The 24,556-nt window shown below is 58.4% G+C and overlaps 1 protein-coding gene across 2 annotated transcripts in view; it reads right to left on the bottom strand.

Moving 5' to 3' along the window:
* Nucleotides 1-836: 836 nt before the first annotated feature.
* Nucleotides 837-24,556, bottom strand: part of TSPOAP1 (TSPO associated protein 1) — a 31,984-nt gene continuing 8,264 nt past the window's right edge. Inside the window, exons 6-31 of one of the 2 annotated variants that reach the window (XM_022552606.3) lie at nucleotides 23,615-23,692; nucleotides 23,447-23,530; nucleotides 23,107-23,196; nucleotides 22,813-22,935; nucleotides 22,447-22,551; nucleotides 20,963-21,013; nucleotides 20,634-20,654; nucleotides 19,642-19,843; nucleotides 18,849-19,021; nucleotides 17,530-17,645; nucleotides 17,145-17,254; nucleotides 13,489-14,319; nucleotides 13,180-13,331; nucleotides 12,476-12,853; nucleotides 12,151-12,390; nucleotides 11,630-11,809; nucleotides 10,199-11,044; nucleotides 9,451-9,550; nucleotides 9,210-9,364; nucleotides 8,433-8,601; nucleotides 8,013-8,084; nucleotides 7,549-7,581; nucleotides 7,252-7,355; nucleotides 7,094-7,165; nucleotides 6,770-6,880; nucleotides 837-4,357 (exon numbers count right to left, since the gene is read on the bottom strand). In XM_022552606.3, coding sequence (XP_022408314.1) covers nucleotides 4,178-4,357; nucleotides 6,770-6,880; nucleotides 7,094-7,165; nucleotides 7,252-7,355; nucleotides 7,549-7,581; nucleotides 8,013-8,084; nucleotides 8,433-8,601; nucleotides 9,210-9,364; nucleotides 9,451-9,550; nucleotides 10,199-11,044; nucleotides 11,630-11,809; nucleotides 12,151-12,390; nucleotides 12,476-12,853; nucleotides 13,180-13,331; nucleotides 13,489-14,319; nucleotides 17,145-17,254; nucleotides 17,530-17,645; nucleotides 18,849-19,021; nucleotides 19,642-19,843; nucleotides 20,634-20,654; nucleotides 20,963-21,013; nucleotides 22,447-22,551; nucleotides 22,813-22,935; nucleotides 23,107-23,196; nucleotides 23,447-23,530; nucleotides 23,615-23,692 — 4,776 coding nt within the window. In that variant the 3' untranslated portion in view covers nucleotides 837-4,177. The remainder of the gene's footprint in view (nucleotides 4,358-6,769; nucleotides 6,881-7,093; nucleotides 7,166-7,251; nucleotides 7,356-7,548; nucleotides 7,582-8,012; nucleotides 8,085-8,432; nucleotides 8,602-9,209; nucleotides 9,365-9,450; nucleotides 9,551-10,198; nucleotides 11,045-11,629; nucleotides 11,810-12,150; nucleotides 12,391-12,475; nucleotides 12,854-13,179; nucleotides 13,332-13,488; nucleotides 14,320-17,144; nucleotides 17,255-17,529; nucleotides 17,646-18,848; nucleotides 19,022-19,641; nucleotides 19,844-20,633; nucleotides 20,655-20,962; nucleotides 21,014-22,446; nucleotides 22,552-22,812; nucleotides 22,936-23,106; nucleotides 23,197-23,446; nucleotides 23,531-23,614; nucleotides 23,693-24,556) is intronic. The other variant, XM_089900918.1, reaches the window with a different exon arrangement.

Here is a 24,556-nt window from a genome sequence, read left to right on the forward strand (position 1 = left end):
AACTACTGAGCCTGCGCTCTAGAACCCATGAGCCACAACTACTGAGTCCATGTGCCACAACTACTGAGACTGCGCTCTGGACCCCATGCTCCGCAACAAGAGAAGCCACTGCAGTGAGAAGCCTGCGCACCGCAATAAAGAGTAACCCCCCTCTCTGAGAAAGCCCGTGCACAGCAACGAAGACCCAATGCAGCCAAAAATAAATAAATTAACTAAATAACAAAAAAAGACACATGCACCCCAATGTTCATTGCAGCACTATTTACAATAGACAAGACATGGAAGCAACCTAAATGTCCATCGACAGATGAATGGATAAAGATGTGGTACATATACACCATGGAATATTAGTCATAAAAAAGAATGAAATAGTGCCATTTGCAGCAACATGGATACACCTAGGGATTATCATACCAAGCCTGAAGTAAGTCAGGCAGAGGAAGACACATATCATATGGTATCACGTATATGCCGAATCTAAAATCTGATACAAATGACTTTATTTGCAAAACAGAAACAGACCCACAGACATAGAAAACAAACTTATGGTTACCAAAGGGGAAAGGGAAGAGAGGGATAAACTAGGAGTTTGGGATTAACCTATACACACTACTATATATAAAATAGATAACCAACAAGGTCTTACTGTATAGCACAGGGAACTATATTCAATATCTTGTAATAAACCATAATGGAAAAGAATCCAAAAAAGAAGATATATATGTGTGTGTATATATATGTATATATATATGTAACTGAATCACTTGGCCGTACACCTGAAACTATTACAACATTGTAAATCAACTATACTTCAATTAAAAATAAATTAATGCTGATTCTTTTTTAAAATTTATTTATTTTTATTGGAGTATAGTTGATTTACAATGTTGTGTTAGTTTCAGGTGTACAGCAAAGTGATTCAGTTATACGTACATATATAGCTATTTTTTTCAGATTCTTTTCCCTTATAGGTTATTACAAAATGTTGGGTAGAGTTCCCTGTGCTCTACAGTAGGTCGTAGTTGATTATCTATTTTACGTATAGTAGTGTGTATAAGTTAACCCCAAACGCCTAATTTATCTCTCCCTCCCCTTTCCCCTTTGGTAACCATAAGTATGTTTTCTTTCTTTTTTTAAAAAATAAATGTATTTATTTATTTTTGGCTGCGTTGGGTCTTTGTTGCCGCGTGCGGGCTTTCTCTAGCTTCGACGAGCGGGCGCTACTCTTCATTGCGGTGCACAGTCTTCTCACTGCGGTGGCTTCTCTTGTTGCGGAGCGCAGGCTCTAGGCATGCGGGCTTCAGTAGTTGTGGCTCGTGGGCTCTAGAGCGCAGGCTCAGTAGTTGTAGCACGTGGGCTTCGTTGCTCCACGGCATGTGGGATCTTCCCAGATCAGGGCTCGAACTCGCGTCCCCTGCATTGGCAGGAGGATTCTTAACCACTGAGCCACCAGGGAAGTCCCCATAAGTTTGTTTTCTACATCTGTGAGTCTATTTCTGTTTTGCAAATGAAGTCATTTGTATCAGATTTTAGATTCGGCATATAAGTGATACCATATGATATTTGTCTTTGTCTGACTTACTTCAGGCTTAGTATAATAATCTCTAGGTCTATCCATGTTGCTGCAAATGGCATTATTTCATTCTTTTTTATGACTAATATTCCATTGTGTATGTATACCACATCCTCACTCATCTGTCGACGGACATTTAGGTTGCTTCCATGTCTTGGCTATTGTAAATAGTGCTGCTATGAACATTGGGGTGCATGTGTCTTTTTGAATTATGGTTTTCTCTGGATGTATGCCCAGGAGTGGGATTGCTGGATCATATGGTAACTCTGTTTTCGTTTTTTAAGGAACCTCCATACTGTTCTCCATAGTGGCTGCACCAGTTTACATTCCCATCGACAGTGTAGGAAGGTTCCCTTTTCTCCACACCCTCTCCAGCATTTATCATTTGCAGACTTTTTGATACTTCTTTGTAGTTTTGATTTAATGCTGATTCTCTTTAAAACAGAAAAAAAACCTCTCTGCAAATGAGGGATAGAAGAGAACTTCCTCAAACACAGCAAAGGGCGTCTACAAAAAAAGCCCTATCACTGACATCATAAGAGTGAAAGACCGAATGATTTCTCCCTAAGGCCAGGAACAAAGCAAGTATGTCCTTTTCTGTTATTTCTATTAAGCATTGTACTGGAAGTTCTATCGGTGCAGTGAGGCAAGAAAAAGAAATTAAAGGCATCAAAATTTGAAAGGAAGAAGTAAAATTATCTTTGTTCATATACAATATGATCACATACATGGAGAATTCTAAGGAATCCATAAAAAAGCTACTAGAACTAATAAGTGAGTTTAGTAAGGTTGCAGCATACAAGGCCAAAATACAAAACAGTTGTGTTTCTGGGACTTCCCTGATGGCGCAGTGGTTTAGAATCTGCCTGCCAGCGCAGGGGACATGGGTTCGAGCCCGGGCCCAGGAAGATCCCACACGCTCTGATCCAAGCTTCCACTCCCACTGTTCTTATCTAAGGGCAGCCATCCTCACCTTTGCCCCTTGGCCCATGGAGAAAAGGAGAATGTGCAACCATCGGCCTGGTGGTTCCCCACATAGAGCCCCAACCAATCACACTGTCACGGCCCCTGTGGTCCTTCTGCTGTTTCTGCCACCTCTAGGTGTGGAGATCTGTGCAGAATTCTCCCACAGGTGCCCTGCTTTGAGGTTTCTGAGTGTGATCTCCCATCTGTTTTCGGTCCTTTCTGAAATCCTGCTGTTTCTAGTCTATTGGGTGTCCGCCGTCTTCAAATGGAACTATGCATGTTGTTTATTTGCATGTTTGGCTGGGTTTTTTTTTACCTCTATTATTCCTATGAGTTTGGTCCAGGAGAATCAAGATTGCAGTATGTAATCAGTTCAGTCCACCACCTTGAAACAGGTGCCTTCTCTCTTCCTGTCTCCCCACCCCCTTCCCAGGTCACTTTCTTCCTCCAGGACCCTGACCCAACTCCGAACACCTGGTCCTGCAACCCGGCACTCAGGAAGCTGCCAGACCTTCCTAGGAAGAGAATTCCAGAGCTGCTTGGTCTTCTTGGTGTTCATTAGTTTTACCCCAGTCACCGTCAGATGTTAACTTCTGGGCTCTAAAGTGGAGTCCAAAGCCCACCATGACCCGCCCCTCAGGAGTCCTTCATCCCAGGTAGAGCCCAGCATGGGTTTTGTGAAAATAGACTTTATTGTAATAAAATGTCTCTTTAAACAAATGCCCCCACCATTCCACACCCCTGGAGACCAAGGTGGTGGTGGTGGGGGGGGCATTCAGTCCAACAATCAATCTCCCACCACAGCAAAGGAAACATGCAGAGTCGCTCACCCAGCCGGAGGGGGAGGGGGAGGGAGGTGGCTAGGGTAAGGGGGGAGAGCCCCCCACCCCAACCTGAACAGGGAATGTATGAAAATAGCTGCATAAATCTGGCCTCTTCCCCAGGCCCCTGACTCCAACAGGGGCCAGAGGAAAACGATGCAAAAGAGTTGAATCTGATGAGCAAAATAAGGCAAACCCAGCTCCCGCTTTCTGCCCGCTGGCCCGGGGCTCAGGCCAGGAGGGCGGCTGGCAGGAGGGCAGCGCTACGCCCGGGGTCCTTCCCGAGCCTGTGCAGTGGAAGGGAGACGGAGGAAGCTGGGCTGAGGCACTGGGTATGTACATATATACACGGCTCCACCCCCCTGCCCGCCCGGGGGTCGGGGGCTGGGCAGAATCCAGTGCAAACTCTCCTTCAGGGAGGGAAGACTTGAGGTTGGCCAGCGCCTTCGGAGGGAGCAGGGTCCCCGGGCCAGGTGTGTGGAGGCCAAGAAGGGACTCGCATGGCATGCTGGACACCAGGCGGGGGTGGGAGAAGCAGGAGTCATGAGTCCACATTCAGGCCTGGCTCTGTGACCCAGGTGCTCAGGCCCGGTGGCCGACTCGCTTCCGCACGCTGCGGCTCAGGCCGCCCTCCTGTCAGAGGAAGATGCCCATCCAGAGGACGCATCCGCAAGGGCTCATCTAGATCTGACCTTCACCGAGTAGAATTTCCATCCGAGTGCCAGAGCGCTGGCTCGGGAGAACGAGAGTCCAGGGCCTTCCCCAAGCAGCCAGGACAGTGTGCCAGGGCCTCGGGCCTGCAGGACGGGCCGCAGCGTCACTCCTTCTTCCCAGAGCCCAGTTTCCTGAGGAGCTGCTTCCCCTTGCAGAGGAGACCCCACACCTTCTTGCTCGGGCCCTGTGGTGCCCCCCATTCAATCCCGGAGAAGCGGCCAGGACCGGGAGCACAGGGCCAGCCGGGGGGCGCTGGGGGCCCTTGGGTTGAGCTGGCCCAGGGCTAGAATGGGAGAGAAAAGGGGCAACGTCAGGGCCTGACGGCCAACCCACCCACCTCCGTTCTGCCACAACCTCAGGGGCCTGCAGACCCCAGGTCACGGAACCACAGTCGTGAACCAAAACCCACCGCCTGGCTACTGCCCCCCACAGAGCACGGAGAGGCAAACGGGCGCGATGATGCTGCGGGAGCACTGAGCTGGGAGTCGGAAGGGACGGACGTGGAGTCTCATTTCTGCTCTGTTCACTTGGACCTGGGCAAGCCCCTCCCCTTCTCTGGGTTTCTCTGTAGGATGCTGGGCTCAAGAGTCCTTGGACTTGACCCTCGGCTTGGGTGCTCCAAATCCCCCACATCATCCCCTCCCAGCCGAAGGTAGAGCGGTGACAGGGACGCTGGAGGGAGCCATACACTCCAGGAACGATGGTTCCTGCACCAGCGCACAGACGGAAGGAGCAGGCCCGCACAGGCCAGCAGACGCGGTGTCCGAGGGCCTTCAGGGAGTGGAGGAGTGCCCACCCCATGGGGAGGAGACGGAGCCTCTTCCTTGAATAGCCCCTGAGAGGGCTGCAGGGAGCCCGGGGCCAGAGGGGACTCACGGTCGGGCGGCATTCTGCGCCCACCACAGCTCTGGAGGCTGCTGCCCCTCCCTTAGCACGTCTCCCTTGCAGAATCTCCTCCTTGCTCCGTTTGCCACTGTAAGTGGCTCCCTCTGCCACAGGCCCACCCAGACTGTGCTGTTAGTGGCCTAAGAACAGCGGCTAGGCAAGCAAGAGAGCCACAAGCAAGGCTCCCCGCTACCCGCCAAATTCCCACATCCACTCTGCGACCTCCTGTGCCTGGTACAGCCCCGTCCGCTCCTGTCAGCCTGTGTGTTCTCCATCCCCTGCCTCCCACTCCCTTCCTCAAACCCCCGCTTCCACCAGCACCTGGCAGTCTGCTGGCAGGTGCTGGGTGCCCAGCCTGGGGCCCGCCCTCACCTAAGACCCTGGTGATGTGGCAGGGCCGCCCACGAAGAGCTCTGCTAGCACCCAGAGGTCGAAGAGTGTCTTGCCAACTAGCCAGGGCTGATGGCTGGCCGGGGTGGGGTGGAGGCGGGTAGGCCCTTCCCACCCCCTCCCAGGGCTCCCAGGAGGGAGGGGTTGCTGGGGAAACAAATGGAGGGAGTCTCTGAGCCCCAGAGATGAATGGTCTGGGGTTATCTACGGACTCCAACTGTTTAAGCCTCCCCTTTTATGCCCCCCAGCGGAGAAAATGGAGAGTTGGACATAAAATCACGCATCTGATTCCCTAATAGGTCCCGATACAGAGGAGACCGTGGTGGGGGAGACTGTTACTCCTGGCGGCGTTAGTGTCATCCCTCTGTCACCAGTAATAACCAAAATATTGTAACACCACAGTCGTATAGTTCATAATACACCGATGAGCCATAGGAAGGCCACACACTATTCTATAAGCCACACGTGCTATAGAATATGGGGACTCCGCTAATATGGGACATTACATCCTAGGGTGACATGTATTCCTGTGGCAGCTGGCATTGCCCAGAGTAAGGCAAGGGGAGGGGCTGATCCTAGGCCCAAATCCGGCTCACGGCAAGAGCGCCGTCCCCTGTTAGCTCAGCTCCCGTGTCTGAGACGAAGGAGTGCCATCTGATTATGGTCACACGAGGAGGAGGGTGACATGGACATAGCGAGTCAGTCCCCACTTACATGTCGCTTTCTCTACATATATCTATCTCCATCTAGCACTGGACTCTTCTCCTCCTCGTTCTCTGAAGAACAGGGAACAAAGAGAGGAGATGGGTTACGGCCAGACCATACGCTCTCCACCCGGTCACCAGGTCGCCCAGGTCACCAGGTCTTAGGGGCAGGTGCTGCTTGGCATAGCCCCTGCCTTTGGAACGATTGCACATGGAGACCCAGGGCTTTCCGGTTGGCGCCTGGCCTCCTCACCCTCTCCCCGCCCCATGAACCTGGAGCTTAATTGTACTCCACCCACCCAGGAAGCTGGGCCTTGCTGGGCATCTGGCTTTAAAAGGCACCTGGGAGACAGAGAGATGCAGCAGTGGGGTGGGGAGGGTCCCTGTACCAGGGGCTATGACAGCTAGAGGTGTGGGAGGCTTAGGGTCCTTTTCCATAGGGCCCCTCACCTGCACTGGCCGGGGGTGTGGGCAGGTGGGGATCAAGGTCTCGGCCTCACCCCACTGCACAGAGGGCCACACACTGGGAGGGAGCCACCCCGGCTGGGCTCCCTCTGGCGGTAGCTCGCAGCCTCGCCCTGGGCGCAGTGCGCACCTGGACCACTGCCCGGCTGCGCTCCTCGCACAACGCCATCCTGCCCACCCCTGCCCCCCTCCAACCACACCAGCAGCATAGAGACCCAACTGCTGAGCCAGGAACCCAGGTCCTCACTGACCTGCCCCTCGGCCTGGGGTGTCCCGGGCTCCCTGTCTGAGCCGCCTGCCTCAGGCCCAGGGCCCTCCAAGAAGTTGGATGGAACCAGGCCCCGCTGTCCATTCAGTTCCCCCTGGGGAGGAGATGCTGAGACTAAGACCAGGAGAGGCCTCACCCCCAACCCCTTGACCCTGAAGCCCCCGGGGGACGGGCTGGGGTCAACGTCACTACCATGGGAGGCTACCTGGTCCGTCCCTCCGGGCTTCCATCAGGAACCCTTGCTCATCCCCCTCCCTGGCTCTGGGAGAGCCCTCTTGGGCACATCCCCCCACCCCCATGTTCTCACATAGTAGAAACCATCATCGTCCATGCCCCCGAACACAGTGATGACGTCCCCTGCCCGGAAGGGCAGCTCTGCCTATGGAGAGACCAAGAGGCACGTGTCAAGTCCGGGGAGGACCTGCCACCACCCAGCTTGGCTGGGCTCTATCTGAGGGTCCTCACCTCCACATCCATGTTGGGGGAACTCTCCCGGGGGTTGTAGTCAAATGCAGCCACCATGGAGCGGGGAGCTTTCAGGCCAGTAGAGGAGACCGGCTGGGGGGCGCCTGGAGGAGGAGGGGGAGAAGACTCAGGACTCTCTCTAGACCCTCCCCCACCCCCCTACTATCCTTGGCACTGGAGGCCTGCTGACCCCTATTCACCACCTGCCCGCTAGTTGTAGCCCCTGGGGAGAGGTCGGAGGGGCTGCCCCGCCCCGTCTCTCTCCCCAGTCTCCACTGCACAGGGATGGCCCCTCACCTGCACAGGGCTGGGCAGGGCCTTCCGACTCAGCTGCGGAGAGAATATGACTGTGAGCCCCGCCCCTCACATCCCTCTTCTTTGGGGGCGGGGGAGGGGGGGTGCTGGTGCAGGGCAGGCAGGATGCTCAGCCGCACACAAGGGATGCAGGAGAAGGACGCCCGGAGAGCACATCGGCCCAGCCCTTTGGTTTTCGTAGCAAACTAAGGCCCAGAAAGGGTAAGGGACTCGCTCCAGCTGGCAGAGAATTTATAGTCGGGTGCTTTCTGGAACAGAGGTCCCAGCAAACCACTCCCCATCTCCATTAGAATGAAGCTGCCCACTGGAGGGGTGGCTGGGGATGAAGGTCTGGCCCGATTCCCTGAACCTGCTCAAGACCTCCCATGTGTCTCCCCAGGGAGCCACGTAGTGTCCCCACCCTCCCGTCCTCACAGGCCCCCGAGGGAGAAGGGGGTCTCACCCACCTTTCTTGGAGCGGCGGGGCTTGGGGGGAGGCCCAGCTGTGCGAGCTGTGGAGTAGACAAAGGGACCGTTCCCTGGCCCAGAAAGGCAAGCAGATGTCAGAGAGAAGCCGAGGCGAGGGAGGGAGATGGTCAGTGGCTTCAATCTTCTCTCGGGGCTGTACCAGGGCTCCTGCACTAGAGCGTCTATGGGCATTCCTCTCTCATCCCCCACCTCCCGGATCCAAAATACAGGGCCCGTCCCCTCGGCAGTGAACCCCCATTCCAGGCGGCAAGTCTCTGAGGGCCCCAGTGGCTCTGCCAGACCCTGGGCCAAGCAGGCACCTCGGCCACTCCAGACATACAAACTGCTCTGGGCGGGGGCGGTGTTGGAGTTGGCACCGTGGTGGCAGGAAGTGGGTGGGGGACAGGAGCAGGTCATACCTGAACCCTCAACGAGAACATCTGGGGACAAATAGCCCCGCTGGAGCAGCTGCTGTCTCCCTGCAGGACTGTCCGCAGTCACCTCGGACACCATGTTGCACGGGATGTAGCCCATCCGGCCCCCGCCTTCACCCCGATAGAAGCCATCGGCATCCTTGTCCCCAAACACCTGGACGCGAAGAAGACCCGTTGTGTCAGGAGGCCAGTTCAGCTTGCTCCCTGCACCCGGGGCCCCGAGCTCACAGCACCACGCTTGGGGCTGCAGAGGAGTGCTCTACCTTTTGTGGAACAGGAGATGGGGGAAATAGCCAAGAACACGGATCAGAGGGATGACAGAAAATAGCCCTTTCCGTGTGGTCGTCACCCATTATCTGCCCATCCATCCCCCCAGTCCAGCCCAGACTAGATCCCCCTGACCCCAGAGCAACAGCCGAAAGCCTTCAACAAATACTTGGAGGCACAATAAAAGTTACAATGCTATCAGCAGCAGTTATCACATTGTGTTATGCGCCAGGCAGTTTCAGGGCTCTACGGGTGCTGAATCATTTCATCCTCAAACAACCCTGCGAGGTAGACACTCAACATTATCCCCATTTCACCAATGAGGCCCAGAGGAGCTAGCTAATCTCCTCAACGTTTCACAGCTAGATGTGGCAGAATCAGGACCCAACCCCACATCACCTGGCTCTAGAAGCTGTGTTCTCACCCACGCGTGGCTATCGTACCCCCAGTGCAGGAAAGGAGGGAGGAAGGAGGACCAGACGGTGAGTCAGTCACCTTCAGGATCTGGCCCTCCTGGAAGGGGAGCTCCTCTTCCCCGGCATCAGGGTTGGGAGACATCGACACGGGGTCATAGTCAAACAGAGCCACAAAGACCCTGACAGGTAGGTCCTGGTAAGCCAGTGCTTCTTCTGGAGGGCTCCTCGGAGGGGCTGTTGGGGAGAGCGGTGGCAATAAGCTCTGGCCAGGGGGGCAGGAAAGCCCCCTCAGCCTGGCCCAGCCCCCCACAGGTGCTCACCCAGCTCCGCGGAGCCTGGCCTGGGGGCCCGGCCCCCTCTCCGCTGGGGGCCCCTCCGCCCAGAGCCGTCCTGCCCTCTGGGCTCCCCAGTCTCTGTTGCCTGCAAAGAGAGGGCAACAGACGGCAGAAGTGACACACCGCCCCTCTGATGGGCACCTCAGCAGGGGCGGGACCCCGCAAGCGCTCCCCCAGCTCTGCCCCGTCAGCGAAAGCGGCACAGCAGAGCAGGGACACACGTTCCTCTCCTGGAGCCGTGGCCCAACCTCACCGGAGGCATCAGACACCCCCACGTGGGGAGGAAGGGCAGGAGGGGAGGCCCAGCCCTGGCCACCTTAGTGGATGAGTGCGGTTGAGGGGCTAAGGTTAGGTCTGAGAGTTGGCCGAGGAGCGTGGGAGAGGAGTGCCTCTTCTCGGTGTCAGGGTTGGGTGATGCCGGACATCACAGTCAGTGTCCTGAAGATGTAACTAGCTAGGCAGAGGAAAGGGCCCCCGGCCCGAAGGCAGGGGGCCGGCGGGCGGCAACTGGCGACGTACGGCCACAGAATACTGTGCATCCCAGTTCCGACTGGCAGAAGCAGCAAAGCAGTGGAATGTGGGTGGGAAGAGGCAGGTGAGCGAGCCCGGAGGCCCGGCCCCACCTCTGCTGATGGAGACTGCAGCGTGGAATGGGAGCGGCCGGTGGGCAGCAAGCAGGGCCACCAGGCGGCAGCAGGCAGGGGGCTGCCCAGGGAGGGGGGAGGGCACGGACCCGGGAGGGTGACTCCTTGGCTCTGCCAGTGGCACTGCGGCCTCTCCGCTCTGGCTCCCCTTTCTCCCAGGCCGGGAGGCGTGGGTAGGGGTTGGGGCCTGAATTGGCCTTCGGAGGCCCCCTGGGCCTTCCCGTGGGTGCTGCACCCCACGCCTCCCCATCTCCGAGGTAGCAGGAGCTGGTGACGCTGATGCCCCCGCCGCCCGTCTCTTGCTCATCCTCAGAATCATATTCGATGCTGATTTCCAAGCACTTGGGGGAGAGGCAGCTGGCCAGGCCCGATTCTGGGGCTGGGCCACGGGGGCACCTCCTCGAAGGGGCCGGCCGCCCTCTCCCACCAGCCTCCGGTCCAGCCCTGGTGCCCTCGCCCACGGGGGGGCTGCCCCTCTCCCGGGCGGGGCCTGGTCGTCCAGAGGCCTGGGACCCGCCGTTGCTGAGAAGTCGGCTGCAGTGTTCACGGGGATCTGGGGACCGCCTGCGGCTGGGGGGCTTCTCGGGGGAGCCACTTCCTTTTCTCCAGCTGCTTCCACCAACTAGTCCAGGCATGTCCTCCAGGCGGTCCCCAGCCCTGGAGGGCTCGGGAGACAAAGGACATAGGCCAGGTCCTCGGGGCCGACCGCTGTCACAGCCCAGCCCCAGGAATGCAGGCTCAGGCGGGTCAGGGTCCCGGGAAGAAGAGCCTGCCGCCGGCCTCCTCTCGTCCTCTTCGTCCTCTTCGTCCTCTTCTTCCTCCTCCTCAGGGATGCTAAAGAGCTTCTTGCTGCAGAACTGCTGGAGGGGCAGCTCCAGGATCTGCTCCAAGATCTCCTCGTCGCTGTCAGTCTCACAGAAGGGGTCGGGCTGGGGCTGGGGGGAGGGGAGGAGGGCGGCAGGGGAGAGAGGTCCGTGGGAAAAGGACAGAGTTGTGACCTTTCCCCTCAGATGAGGGCAGGGGTTTCAGGTAACCCATAGCCCCCTCTCAGCTTCCTCCAAGAGGAAAGACCAGAGAGAGAGGCTGGCCCAAAGCCACACAGCATGTCCAGGGCAGAGCCAGAGGAAGAATTAGGGCGCACACCCAAGAACGGGCTGCCCAGATGCTGGGATCCCGAGGGGCAGAAGTGTCAGGGAACAGGCCATGTCTGTAACAGCAGGGAGGCCTCCCGTCCCCTCCTTGGAAGCTCCCAGCACGAGCTCTCAGATGGCCAGGGCGCTTGCGTCTGGTGGGTTTAGTGGGGAGAAGTTACAGAAAAGAGTGCCTCGTTCTCCCCTTTCTTTCCAGGAGGGCAGAAGCCAAGCCTGAGCCACTTCCTATCTGCTGCTCAGGACAGGGCCCAGGCCACACACCTAGAATGTTGCTGGCACTCGGTGGCATTGGAGCCGCTGCTGACACGTGGGGCAGAGGCCCCCAGAACCCGAGGTCTAGGGCCCACCAGTCCCTCCTCACCCCGTTACCTTGGCCCCATTGTCCCTGAGGCTGTTGCCAGCACCCTGCTTCGGGAAGGAGCAAGTCCTGACACCCAGCTCCTCTGCCTCTGCCTCCTCCTCCTCTTGGATGTCTGACAGATCTGAGTTGCGGCCATGGTCCACAAGGGCGCTCCCCAGACGGACCCCAAGCTCGGCCGTGTCCTCTCTCTGCAAGAGGCCAGACAAAGGAGGAGAACAGGGAGGTGAGGGAGGGCGCTTTGGCAGGGTCGGCCCCAGCCAGAATGAAAGGGGTCCCTTGGCAGAGGGAGACAGGGTCATGCCCCAAACGGGGGGTACGCAGAGCAGGGGGTGGGGAAGAAGAAGGATGGCAGCCAAAATGGAAAGAAACCTGGAAGACAAAGTGACAAAGAGCTGGTCAGACATACAGCACGGACCAGAGCCAGAGCAGAGCAGAGCACAAGCAGAGAGGACAGCCGGATCTGGGCTGGCAGAGGGCAGGGAGGGGGGCCTCGATTCCTTGAGGTGGCCCAGTGTCCCCAAACCCGTACCTCAGCCCTGGGCCGCAGCCCAGGCCCTGTGTCTCCTGCACGGCAGGCCTCAGCACAGGGCAGCCTCTGGGCCAGCGCTCCCTGGGTGGAGCCAGGGGCCGGGCAGGCCTCTCCCGCAGTCCACTCAGCCTTCTCCTCGGCCAGGGAGGAAGCTGCAGGGCCAGGAACTCGCTCTCCCAAGGTTGGCTCACTGGCCTTCCTGTCTCCTGGGGCCCCCAGCTCAGCTGCCCCAGCCTCCTCCTGGAATGGCAGGCACTGAGGAAGGGCCCAAGCGCCAGACCCTTCTCCCAGTCTCTACCTGCTCCCCTTCTCCCCAGCAGGGTACCTGAGAGCCAGGCACTGGGGGCTCCTCTGAGGATCCTTTTGGTGTCTCTCCGGGACAGCTTGCTGGGGAGCCCCCGGGGGGCTCTCGAGTTCCACGGGGCTTGGGGCACGGGAGGGGAGAGCTGGGGTCTCCAGGCCCCGGGGAGGCTGGAGCAAGGGGCGGTCTGGCCTCCGAGCCCAGTCGTGGGGAGGGGCAGGAGACCCTGGCTGGCGAGGAGGCCTCAGCCAGGGCAGGGGCGACGGGAGCCGGGATGGAGTCGGCCGACTCGCCGTGGGGCGACATGGTGCGCACGGCCACCGCGCGGCACGCCTGCAGCAGCTGCAGTTGCGACAACTCCACCAGCACGCTGCCTGCCGTGGGGGAGGCCACCTCCATGATCTGCAGGGCGGAAGGAGCACAGGAAAGGGCGGCTGAGGTGGCCAGGTGTGAGGACTCCGCGACCACCGCCGCGACTAGCATCATGCCAGGCACGGCGCCCTTGGCGTGCCACGTCTCATCTAAGCCTCCCGGCCACGTGGTTTCAGTGGTGGAATCCCAGTCACCTGCTACCAGAGCCCACGCTCTTAACCAATCTGCTACTTAGTGCCCAAATGCCAGGGCCAGGCAGCCTCTGTGCCAGGCTGGGGAGACTAGGCCTCTGAGCATGGCGAGGAGAGACCCACATCTCGACCCCAGGGTACAGGTGGGCAGTCCCCGGGCCATACCTTCTGCCCATCAGCATAAATGGCATAGCCTGTGACCCGGACGCCGTTGGAGGTGCCAGCAGCATCAATTGTTACCGGGAGCCAGCTGATGGTCAAGATTCCAGGGGAGGGCCCTGGCTCAACCTGCACATCCAGGGGGGCATCAGGGGGGCCTAGGGGGAGGGGGCACAAGACCCAATAATGCAGCCAGACAGAACAGCCCACTTTGCCATTTCTCTAAAAACGCAAGTAGCAACAGTCTCCCGTTCGGACCCATCCGTGGCCTGACCTCCCAGGTGTTAAAGACACCAGGTGCCCAAGCCCACCTACCTGCTGGGAGTGTGGTGAACTGCAGGGTGGCAGCCCGTTGCTCTGGCCTCTCCAAGCCTGGTTCCCAGGACCCTCGAGGTGGGAGCTGAGCCTCCACTCGGGCCTGATAGAGTGTACCAGGCCGCAGGTGGCAGAAGGTGGCCCAGTAGGTGCTAGGGCAGGCAGAGGGGCACTCTTCCCCATTGAGGTAGATGGCATGGGCCAAGTTGCTATTGCCGGGCGCCCAGGTGATCTCAGCGGACGTGGCTGTCAGTCGATGGACCCGCAGCTGGCTAGGTGCCACCCCGGCCCCGGCCCCTAGCACCAAGCAACAGCGCAGAGGGTCAGAGCCGCCCCAGCTGGTCAGGGCCTGAACAGAGACACGGAGGGGCCCGGTCTGCAGGTCCAGATTCTCAAGCACAGCCGTGGGGGGCGCCCTGGGCCCCAGGGCCTGCCGCAGCTCCCCATTCACACAGACATGGTAGCCACGCAGCTCCACGCATTCAGGAGGCGGCTCCCAGGCCAGCACCACGCTGTGGGCCAGCTGCTTGAGGACAGCCAGACAGCGGGGGTGAGGCGCGGCAGGGGGCTCACCCAGGCCCTCGGACGAGGGGCTCAGCCTGAGCTCGTCCCCTGCAGCCTCTTCCTCTGTTCTGGGCTGGCTGCGTCCCCCACTGCTCTGGCCTCCGCTACTGCTGCCGCCCGCGCCGCCACTCAGGAAACTGAGTTCAGGGCCTGAACTGTGGGACAGATCAGCCAGCTCTGGAGGCAGGGAGGTCAGGAGGTCGTCGTCGGACACACGCTCTACAAAATTGGAAGGGACCAGGCCCCTTCGGCCATCCATGAGCTCCCCTGGTGGCGGGAGGGCAGGGGAGGGGAAGACAGAGAGGAGGTAGAGAAAAAGCAGTCCAGTAAATGCATTTTAGCAATGGTTAGTGGGTGGTCTTAAGCATCTGATTCAGATCAACATTTACCTGTCACCGCTTTTTAAAAGACAGGAGCAGTCAAGATCTGGGTTGGGGTGTTCCTGTTAATTCTCAGTGGTGTGATAACAGTATTGTAGTTATATAGGACAGACATCTTACATTTTACCGTGCATATGAATCACCCGGAGATTTGTTAAAATACAGATTCTAACTCAGCTGGGTCTGGGTGGGGCTGAGATTTTGCATTTCTAACGAGCTCCCAGGTGATGCTGCAAGGATGCAGAAGGATGTCCTTAGAAGGAGATGCATGTTGAAGAATGTCTGGGTAAAATGCCATCTGTCTACAGCTTGCTTTTCAATCATCTTTTTAACCTACATACGGAAAAGGCAATTACGGCAAAATGTTAACAAGCTGAATCTAGGTGGTGGGTACACAGGCATTCACTGTACTATTTAACTTTTCCATATGTTTGAAAACTGTCGTTTTACACAGGCCTGAGGAGTGAGGGAGGGGGTGCCCCTCAACTTCCCTGTGTGGGAAACAGACATCCTCAAAGGGAGAGGGACGCCCATCTGGTCAGAGTAAGGGAAGACACAAAAGACATACCTGCCAGAGAAAAGAATCCCCTGTGGGTTCTAGAAGGGGTTGAGACCCACAGCAGACCTGGGTGCAGGAGTATGACTGGCAGTCAGTTCAGACAGCGATGGAAGGTAAGCTCTGTTACCCTGTGCCAGTTGCCCTGAACACTTGGCAATAGAGTATTATAAAGCATTTGTTTTTTGTTTGTGGGACATCAGAAAAACAAGAAATTGGACACCCAGTCTGTCACGTCACAGCTAATTTGGGAAAAGGAGAAAGGTTCCTGGGGAACAGATGAGCTGGTGGCTGGTGTGCCTTATTGGGAGAAAGGAGGAGCGAGGGCCAGGGTTTGGGGGGTGTAGGCAGGCCTGAGCTGCAGGAAGGCGCGTAAGTTCCCCAACACCCTCTCTCTCTACTTATGCTAGGAGGGAAAAACAAAAAGTAAGAAACTTGAAGAAGAAACAAAAGGGACTTTCAATAAATTAGATAACGTGAGCACTGTAGTGGGTTGAAAGGTGGTCTCCCCAAAATATGTCCACATCCTAAACCCTGGATCCTATGAATATGACCATATTTGGGAAGAGTCTCTTTGCAAATGCAATTAAGTTAAGGAGCTTGAGATGAGATCATCCCGGACTATCTGGGTGGGTCCTAAATCCAATGACAACTGTCCTTATAAGAGACACATAGGGAGAGACACTGAGAAAAGAGGAGGAAATGTGACCACAGATGCAGAGACTGGAGCGATGTGGCCACAAGCAAGGAACACCTGGACCCACCAGAAACTGAAAGAGACAAGGAACAGACTCTCCCCTAGAGCCTCCAGGGGGGAGTGTGGCCCTGCCAACAACTTGATTTCACACTTCTGGCCTCCAGAACTGTGAGAGAACACATTTCTGTTGTTTTAAGCCACCCAGTTGGTGGAAATTTGTTACAGAAGCCCTAGGAAATTAATATAAGCACTAACACTATGGGGCGTGAGATTAACGGTAGGAACCAACTAAGCAGATCCACAGCCCTGAAAGGCTGGTGCTGGAGCCTGGGCCAGAGTCAGTCTTGTGCTCCTGAAGCCTGAGCCACTGAGAGCAGCCCAGGTGGGACCAGACACAGATGAAGCAGTCACTTAGCCGAAGTATGAGGAGGAATAGGGTATCCTACACCCAGTTGTCTACGGGCCTTTCAATCTATCCCAAACTGCATAGTTCAAATTCTAGTAATTAGTTAATATTTATGTTTTAGCTGCCCCCCTCCAAACAACGGTGTTGGTGTTTTTATTTTTTTTTAATTAAAAAAAGCGTTTTCCCGGGAGCTATTTAATCCTGCTCTCCATTATCCATCCTTATAGAGAATTTAGCTGTGTACCATCATTCCCAGCACCTACTCAAACAGCAGGCGTGGGGCCCAAGAAGGAGAGGCTGAGCAGGCTCTGAAAGCTTTGCGTGTTACAGGCCCAGACCTAACCGCTTTCCTAAATCCCCACGGCTGCAGCTCTCACCCTGCCCTGTGCAGCCGCATCCCAGTCTCCGTACAGTGCCATCCTCCCTACTGCAGAAGGATGCAGCCTGGTGCCTGGCCAGGGCCACCGTGTGGAGTCTCCCAGGCTATTTCTTCTGCAGGCCCCGCCCTGTTGCCCAGTCTCAGTAATGGGGCATCTGCCGCGGTTGCCCCATCCCACGGACACTGTAGAACTGCCCTGAAGCTCACGCCCTGCCTGGGCCCTGACAACTGCTAACCGCTTGTTAGCACCCTTTCCTGGGCTCTGGATCCTGATTCCTCCTCCCCACACTGCTTGGGGCACAGCATCAGATCTATGCCCCATGCCTGGCCTCGAGGTCACTAGTGCTAAGCACTGCCATGCCCTGTCTGCCAGCACAAGAATGAACTTAGCCGAAATTCCCTGTGGCATTCTGTCCGCCACCTGGACCGTCGTAGGCCCTGTCTTGCTCTGGGCAGGTCTGGAGTCAGACCAGCTGCTCCCACGGCCCTTCCTTTCCCTTTCCCTTTCCTTTCCCTTTCCTTTCCCTTTCCCCGCGAGCTGCCGGGTCTCTGGGTGCCTTTCAGCTGAGCCTGAGAAGTTACAGTGGGCTGAGAGGATACAGATGGGTGGAGGTCTTCGGGAAGAGGAGCTTAAAAGCAGGTGAATGGACAGAATGACCCCACTACCTTCCTACCTTCAAAGAAGCCATCCTCGTCCATGTTGCCATAGATGTAGATGTACTCGCCAGCGGTAAGCGGAAGCTCTGCCTCTGGGTTCTCATTGGGGCCCTCGAAGGGGTTGTAGCTGTTGGGGGAGGTGCAGAGGAGGAGGCGGAGGACAGCGACTGACGTTCTGTCTCCGTGTCCTGTGTCCTCTCCCCCAGTGCACTCGGCCTCTACGGAGACTTGGTTGTCCCCCTTTAACCACGTGGAGCACCCACTGCACCCAACGAGGCTAAGAGGACATGTCCCGCTGGGGTCCCTGCCCCACCCCCGCTGTCTCCAGAGGCCTCGCTCTTCACCGCCCCCCCCCTTACAGCCCAAGTGCTGGGGAAATGGGGAGCAGGGGTGAGGGCCCACCTGTAGCGAGCGAGGAAGACCTGGATCCTGGCTCCTCCCCGGCTGCCCTCCGGGGCTGCTGGCGGCAGGGAGACGCTGTCTGCCTCCAGCTCCTCCACCTCGCTGGCTGTGTCCACCTGCGGACACGCAGAAAGGGCCAGTCCCCTCCAGGAGCCAGGGGCCAAAGGCAAAGCAGGCAGAGGAGGACCCACCGTTTTGAGAAGAGAAACTGAGCAGATGCTGGGCAAGGCCGGCAGCGATGGGCCCCGATGTTTTCTAACTCAGCACCTGAGCCGGCAGGGCCTGGTGGAGTCCAGATGCCCTGGCTCAAGGGACGAGGGCGGGGGAGGTAAACTGGATCCCTCCCTGAGCCCCGGCCTCTTTTCTGTACCAGCCCAGTAAATAAGACCACTTTCCCCATCGGAAAGGGGGCCAGCCACACCGGTGGGGGAGGGGCTGGGGAGGGTGTCCCATGACAGTCTGTCTCCTTAAGGTAAAAACGCCGCCAAGCACTCCGATGGTGAAGAGCTGGAGGCCAGGAGGCAGAAGGAGCTGAGAAGGCCCCATGACGAGGGTACTGGGAGCGGAAACCGGGGCATCCAAAGCCAGCACCACCACTCCATTCCACAAGGGGGCAGTAGAGGCCGCGGCTGGGTTCTAGCCCCTGAAACCACCCGGGACGGCAGGGCTGCTCCTGACCACCCTCCCGGCCCACACACCTTCTGGGGTTTGGAAGGTAGAGAGAGGGATGAGGTGATCAGAGCGGTTGTGAGTGATACCAAAGAATTTGGTAGTGGTAACAGCGGCCACACGTTAAGCGTCTACGGTGTGCCCGGCACTGAGGGAGGTACCACCCTTGTATTTTTTCACGTAATCCTCACAGCAGCCTCACGAGGCAGGGTTATTAGTTCCAAATCCAGACAAGGAAACCGAAGCCCAGAAAGAGGCAGCGACTTGCCTAAGACAAAGCTGGGACCTGAATCCCGGAACCTGCGCTCCTCCACAAAGGACCGCCTGCTTCTGCCACAGACACTCAGGACCAGCCTCATTAGGTGGATCCTGGCGCCGAAGTGCCTGCCTCCATCCAGCCCAGGACTCTAGGGCCTCTCTGGGCCCCAGAAGGGTGGGGCTGGGCGGCCCCAAGGGAGGGCTTGCAGGAGGGTGGGATGGGCCCCACCTGAGCTCCCCGCCCACCAGGAGGAATCCACGGACCCCTCCCTCCCGGGTCCTGGCTCCACTTGGGACCCCACACAGGCCAGCGGCCACCCAACTCCTGGGTCACCTCCCCACCCCCTTTCCCCACGGCAGAGCCAGACCCCAGGCCCTGCCCCATCACTGACCTCGGGCGTAGGGCATGACTTGGGGCTGTTGTGGATGGACTCGGAGCGAGAGGAGTTGGACAGAGACTCTGCCTTCTTGGCCGTCCTTCGGGGGCCCCCAGCAAGGGTGGTAGGGGCAGGCTCGGAAGACTTTGGGGTGCAGCGCCCTGGGGAGCCTGGCGGGAGGTCAAGGTCTAAAGAAAAGATGACATGTAGCCTTGGGGTCTGTGGCCTGAGGAGCGACCAGGGACCAAGGGTCCTCTTGGATCTAGGGCTCAGGCCCTCCACGGCCAAGTTTCCTTACAAGAAGGGAAATACTGGGTGGGGGGGGGAACTTACTAAGTGGAGGTAGAGGTGATTTACATATATTATCTCATAGGCTCCTCAGAGCAGCTTGATGAGGTGCACTGGGTGCTCCTGTCTTACAGCTCAGAACTCACGGCCCACAGAGAGTTAGCAGCACCGTGAACCGTTAAGTGAGTGGAGCTGGGACCACGAGATCCGACTGAAGCCCGGCTGGCTCTTCATATATGCTGGGCTCTTCCCAGCAGCCCATACTGCCTGCTACTGCCTCCTAGTGCCCACCTCCCAGCCATGGCCACAGAGATCTTGTTGAAGGGGGAGGAGCAGCAGGCCGAGATGCTCCCCGCGGGCTTGTTTTTTCCCCATTGGAGCCTGGTTCAAGCCAGACCTGGCTCTAACTTGCTGTGTGATTTTGGGTGAGTTGCTAGCCTTCTCTGACGCTGAGTTCTGCTCTATACAAAAAACCCCAGACCTGGGGATTCCAGGCTAATGTCACTGGGGTCTACCTTACCTTTGGGGCCAGACCCCCGGCAGGGCTGGGGGGTGGAGCAGCAGGGGGGTGGCGGGCGGTCCCCAAGGGTACTGTAGCCCAGGGCGGAGGTGAGCAGATCCAAGGGGCCCGGGTGCAGGCGGAAGGCCTGGAGCTCCTGCGCCAGGAGGCTGAAGCGCTCAGTCTGGCTGCGGCACTGCTCCTCCAGCTCTCGAACCCGGACCTGGGCCAAGACCCACGATAAGCCACAAGACCCACCAAAGCTGGCAGACCCAAGCTGTGCCATCTCCACACAGCCCCGCACTAGGCTTCACATCACATCTGCCCAGCCCCTAGGCCTGGGCACCAGCCCTCAGCCTGGCTGCCCCACTGCCCCGAATACTGTGCAGCTGAGGGTAAGACCGGGAGCTGTGGGCCAGCCTCACTCCCAGCCCTGCCTCTTGCAGCGAGGCCTCGTGCCCCAGGCAGCGGCACTTCCTGCTTGCGGCCGCTTTCTAGGCCAAAAGGGGTCGCCCTACCCCCATCACCACCACAGTATCACTTCAGCAGTTTTCTCAGCTCCGTGGCTTGTCACCCTGCCACAGTCAGTGACCCAAATCCCTGCCCTCAGAGAAGTCCCCGGAGAGATCCCACACGGGAGCCAGGGGCATCTTTGTGACAGGAATGAGCCAATTCCCAGGAATTTTTCTCAGGGATCAGGAGAGTCCCCGTCAAGGAGATCATGGGTTACACTGGCAAGGAACTTCCTCAAGGTCTCAGCGGCTAGGTTTTAGAGGAGGGCAGGGCCTGTGTCTGCCAAGCACAGTGGCAGATCTGGGACGAGGGGGTGGCCCACATGTCCTGTGAGAATCCCAGCCCACCTACGGAGTCTCAGGTCTGCTACCAGTCGCACCCCCGTCGTTGGACATGAGGGTTGGAACCACTTAGACCTAAGAGAGGAAACGCAGCTCGGCCAGCCTGGAGTGGTGTTGGGGAGGCCCCCCGCAGGGAGGTGGGGAATCAGGAGGACGTACCTGCATGGAATCCAGGGTAGACTGTGGCAGGAGAGGAAAGCACAGAGGAAAGGTTAGAACCCTTACCCTGTAGGTCATTGCCCAGAGAGGGAGGGAAGCAAAGAGGGACCCTAGCGGACCCCGCCCAGTCAGCTCCCTAGACTGACCAAGCAATTGCTAAATGGAAGGATATTGCAGGGCCAAAGGGGGAGGGGATCCCCCCAGGCCCCAGAGCACTTAGCGGCCCTTCCTGGGAGCCCGCTCCCCACACACTCACGCCACCCATTCCAGCGCTCTCTGAACCTCTCCAGCCAAGCGGGCAGAGCTAATGGCCGCCCCCAGGGACCCACCTCCAGCAGCTGCACGGCCCCTTCGTGCTCCCTCTGGGCTTCTGCCTGGGCCTACAGGTGGGAGGAGGCAAAACGATAGAGGAGAAGGATAAGGAATGGGGGTGGGATAGAGTGTGATGGAAGGGAGGAGGGTAGGGAGGGTGAAGGGAGAGAAGAAAGGGGAGGAGGCGAGAGGATGGGGGAGGGAGAGGGAAGCAGGCTGGGAAGGGGCTGAGGGTTCCTCCCTCTGACTCCCACCCGGAATGGAGTCAGAAGGCAACAGGGTCGAGAGGGGCCTCAGACTGCTTCTCTCTTCCCAGGACCTCCTGCCTCAGGGTTTCCCTCCTGTCTCTCTTGAAGCTCTTCCTCAGCCTCTCCTGCCGGCTCATCTTCTACCCCTCCGGAGTGTTAGGGCGCCGCAGGGCACAGTGCTGGGCCTGCTTTTACTCTCTCCCAAAGGGTCCCCTCTAGTCACCCGACTAGACACACTGAATACTGCAAAACCTGTCTCCAAGACCCGCGTCCCCAGGACTCGAGACTCATAAACCCAGCTGTCTACGGACATCTCCACTTGAGTGTTTGACACACAACCCAAAGTTGGCCAAAACAGAACTCAGGATTCCCTACCTCTCAAATCTGAGGCCCTTCATCCCTCACTCCTGGAGAGTGAAAAGCCTCACCCTCCATTTCGTCAGCAAATGGGTGAAGAACGGGCACTCAACTGGAATCCCACGGTGAATCCTGTCAGTTCTATGCCCAAGTAATATTTCAAGCCTATCCACTTCTTTCCATCTGTGTTGCCTACACCCTAATCCACACAGCCCTCATCTCCCGCCTGGACCCCTGCAGCCACCCGACACCTGACCACCCTGCTTCCGTGCCCGCTCCCGCGTCCATCCTCCGCAGTGCGGCCAGCGCGATCTTCTAAAACGATGAATCAGATCATGCCACTCCCCTGCTCAGGACCTTTCAACAGCTTCTAACTACTCAGAGAGCGAAACATCCAAACCCTTCCCGTGACCTTTGAGGCCTGATGTGACCTGGCTCTTGCCCACTCCGGCTGTTCTGTCCATCCTACTACATTCTAGCCGCACTGGTCTGCACCCCCGATCTCCTTCCTGCCGCAGGGCTTTGGCACTTCTAGTCCCCTTCCCTGGAGTGCTCATCCTCTGGCTCCTTCCGGCCCCTGAGGTGTTAGAGGCCTTCCTTGCAGAGCTCTCTAAAGAGGCCACTCCCCCCACCCCAGCCACTCTGTGTCACATCACCCTGGTCACTTCCCCCACCTCGCTTGTCCATGACCGGGGTCATCTCACTCCTGGATCTGTTTACTCGCTGATCCGTCAGGGACCTGACCTTTGCCCCCTCCCGGTCCCTCCAGCGCCCGGCACAGTGCCTGGCACACAATGGGTTCTCAGTAAATACCCACTGGATGAGTGACGGTAAAGCTGGGGGTCTGGCAACCTACCACCCTTCCCCCACTCCGACCCCCCCAACCCTGCGCCCACCTGCTGCAGCCTCCGGACCTCCTCCTGCTTCTCCTGCAGGCAAAGCCGAGCCTGCTCATGCTCCACCTCCAGCTGCTGCCTCCGCTGGGCCACCTCCCGCATGTGCTGAAACGCAAGAGCCCGCGTCAAGGCCCAAGCCCTGCTCTACTGTTCCTATAGAAGATCGAAGATGAGGGTGCCTCAGACACCGTGTGTTCCAGATACTCTCTGTCGAAAAGGAAACTGAGGCTAGAGAAGGGAAGGGCCAGCGGCACCAGGACTCGGTCTACTCCCCAGTGCCCCACAGAGTGCCACTGTCCCACTTTCTCCCTGTGCCAGGGACCGATGCCCCCCTCCCCACCCACCTCCCCAAAAAAGGCCCCTCACCTTCAGCACCTGCTCCAGGCTCTCCAGCTTGCTCTGCAGGCCCCGGCTCTTGAGAAGGGCCGAGTCCCTCTCCTGCGTCACTCCCAGGAGCTGGCCCCTCAGCTCCACGTTCTCCCATTCCACCTGGAGAGCGGGCAGCACCAGGGAGTGCAGGGTGTGAGCCTCAACCCCCCAGCATGCTCACCAGGGGTAAGAGTATGCTTCCTACTCTAGCCCAGTCCGGGGCGGTGGGTGGAGGAGACAGCCCTTTGCCTGGAGGCTGGGGGCCTAGCAGGACCTGGGCAGAACTGCTACCTGCTCCTTCTCCGTGGCTCTCCCACTGAGCCGAGAGTTCTCCTCCACGAGGCGGGCATTCTCACTCTGGACTTCCCTCAGCTGCAGTTCCTGCGAGACCAGAGGACCTCTGGGGAGGGTCCCAGCGCCCACCTTCCTCCTCTCCCCACACAGAGGACACTGCTCTCCCCCACCTGGAACCTGCATCAGCCAGGAAAGGGGAGCCCCGCAGATGTGGGGGGGAAAGCACATTCTCTGGGCAGGAGGGAAGGAAGCAGAGCTGAGGGGAGCCCACCACCTGGCTGGCCAGAGGGAAGGGCGGAGCTGGCCCCCCGGGAGGCCCTCCCGGCTGGGCGCTCACCAGCTCCTCACATCGCCTCTGCTTTTTCCGGGCTTCCTGCTCCAGGCTCTCGCATTTCTTCCGCTTCTTGCTGAGCTCTGATTCCTGTGAGGTCAGAATGGAGCTCCTCATGTGGGAAGGCAGATCCACCCAGAATGGGTCTCCTCCAGCCCTCGACCTGGGACTTACCAGCTGCTGTACCCTCTGCCATTTCTCTGGCTCCCCTAGGACCACGGGTGGGTTTTCCACATCCTCCTGGGGCGTGGCCTGGAAATGGCCAGGGGCAGAGGGCTGGCACCTGAGAAGAGGGCCGCGGGGCAGCCTACCCCCAGCCCCGCCTGTCTGAGGGAGGTTCCCACCCCATCTCACGGTCAGCAAAGAGATCCCTGCCCGGGAAGTAGGGGTGCTGTCTGCCCCCCCACCACATCCCCTCATCTCCAGCTGATGTGGAAGAGCAGAGGCTGCACCCCTGTGTCCTCCAGACACAGTGCTTTGAGATCCTGAGACCCGTGCGTGCCCTGGGAGATGGGTCCCTTATCCAGGCCAAAGCTTTCCCTTTTTAGCTTCCGGCCCTGCTCTGCACTCAATAACTGTCCTGGGTGCCCTTCAGCGACTGGCAGAGAACTAGGAGGCTGCCTGGGCCCCCAGGGATGTGGTGTCCCCAGAGCTAAGGGTTATGGATCCACAGAATCTGGGCTTGGCCCAGAGCCTGCAGACCTGGCCAGACCCTCCTCGCAGCTTCCACCAAGCCCACCCTATTGCACGTCCCAGTTATCCGTGCAAACTCCGGAGGACAGGTCTTGATGGGCGATGCATCTTCCTCTCTGGGCCAGGCAGAGGGGCAAAATCTGAGCAAGAAGCATCCCACGCCCTGAGGCCTTGGTCGTCAGGAGGTCCCTTCTCCCTCCCCTCTTCCCGGAAGGAGGCGGACCTAAGTGCAGCCCAGTACAGAGGATGGAGAGGAGCCAGACCTCTAAGTCCTGGGGGTCCGGAGCGGGGCCCCTAGCCCTCGGACCAGGGGCCACCTCAGCCCGGCGCCCAGTGAGGGTCGCCCGTACCTGGAGCTGGGGACGGACACACTGCCGCCCCCGAGTAGCCGGGCCCGGCCTGACGGACCAGGCGGGCGCTGAA

The sequence above is a fragment of the Delphinapterus leucas genome, chromosome 19 (assembly GCF_059928025.1).
Source record: "Delphinapterus leucas isolate spDelLeu-1000000601 "Yukka" chromosome 19, BTC_Dleu_Yukka2, whole genome shotgun sequence".
In the NCBI taxonomy this organism is placed as follows: domain Eukaryota; kingdom Metazoa; phylum Chordata; class Mammalia; order Artiodactyla; family Monodontidae; genus Delphinapterus; species Delphinapterus leucas.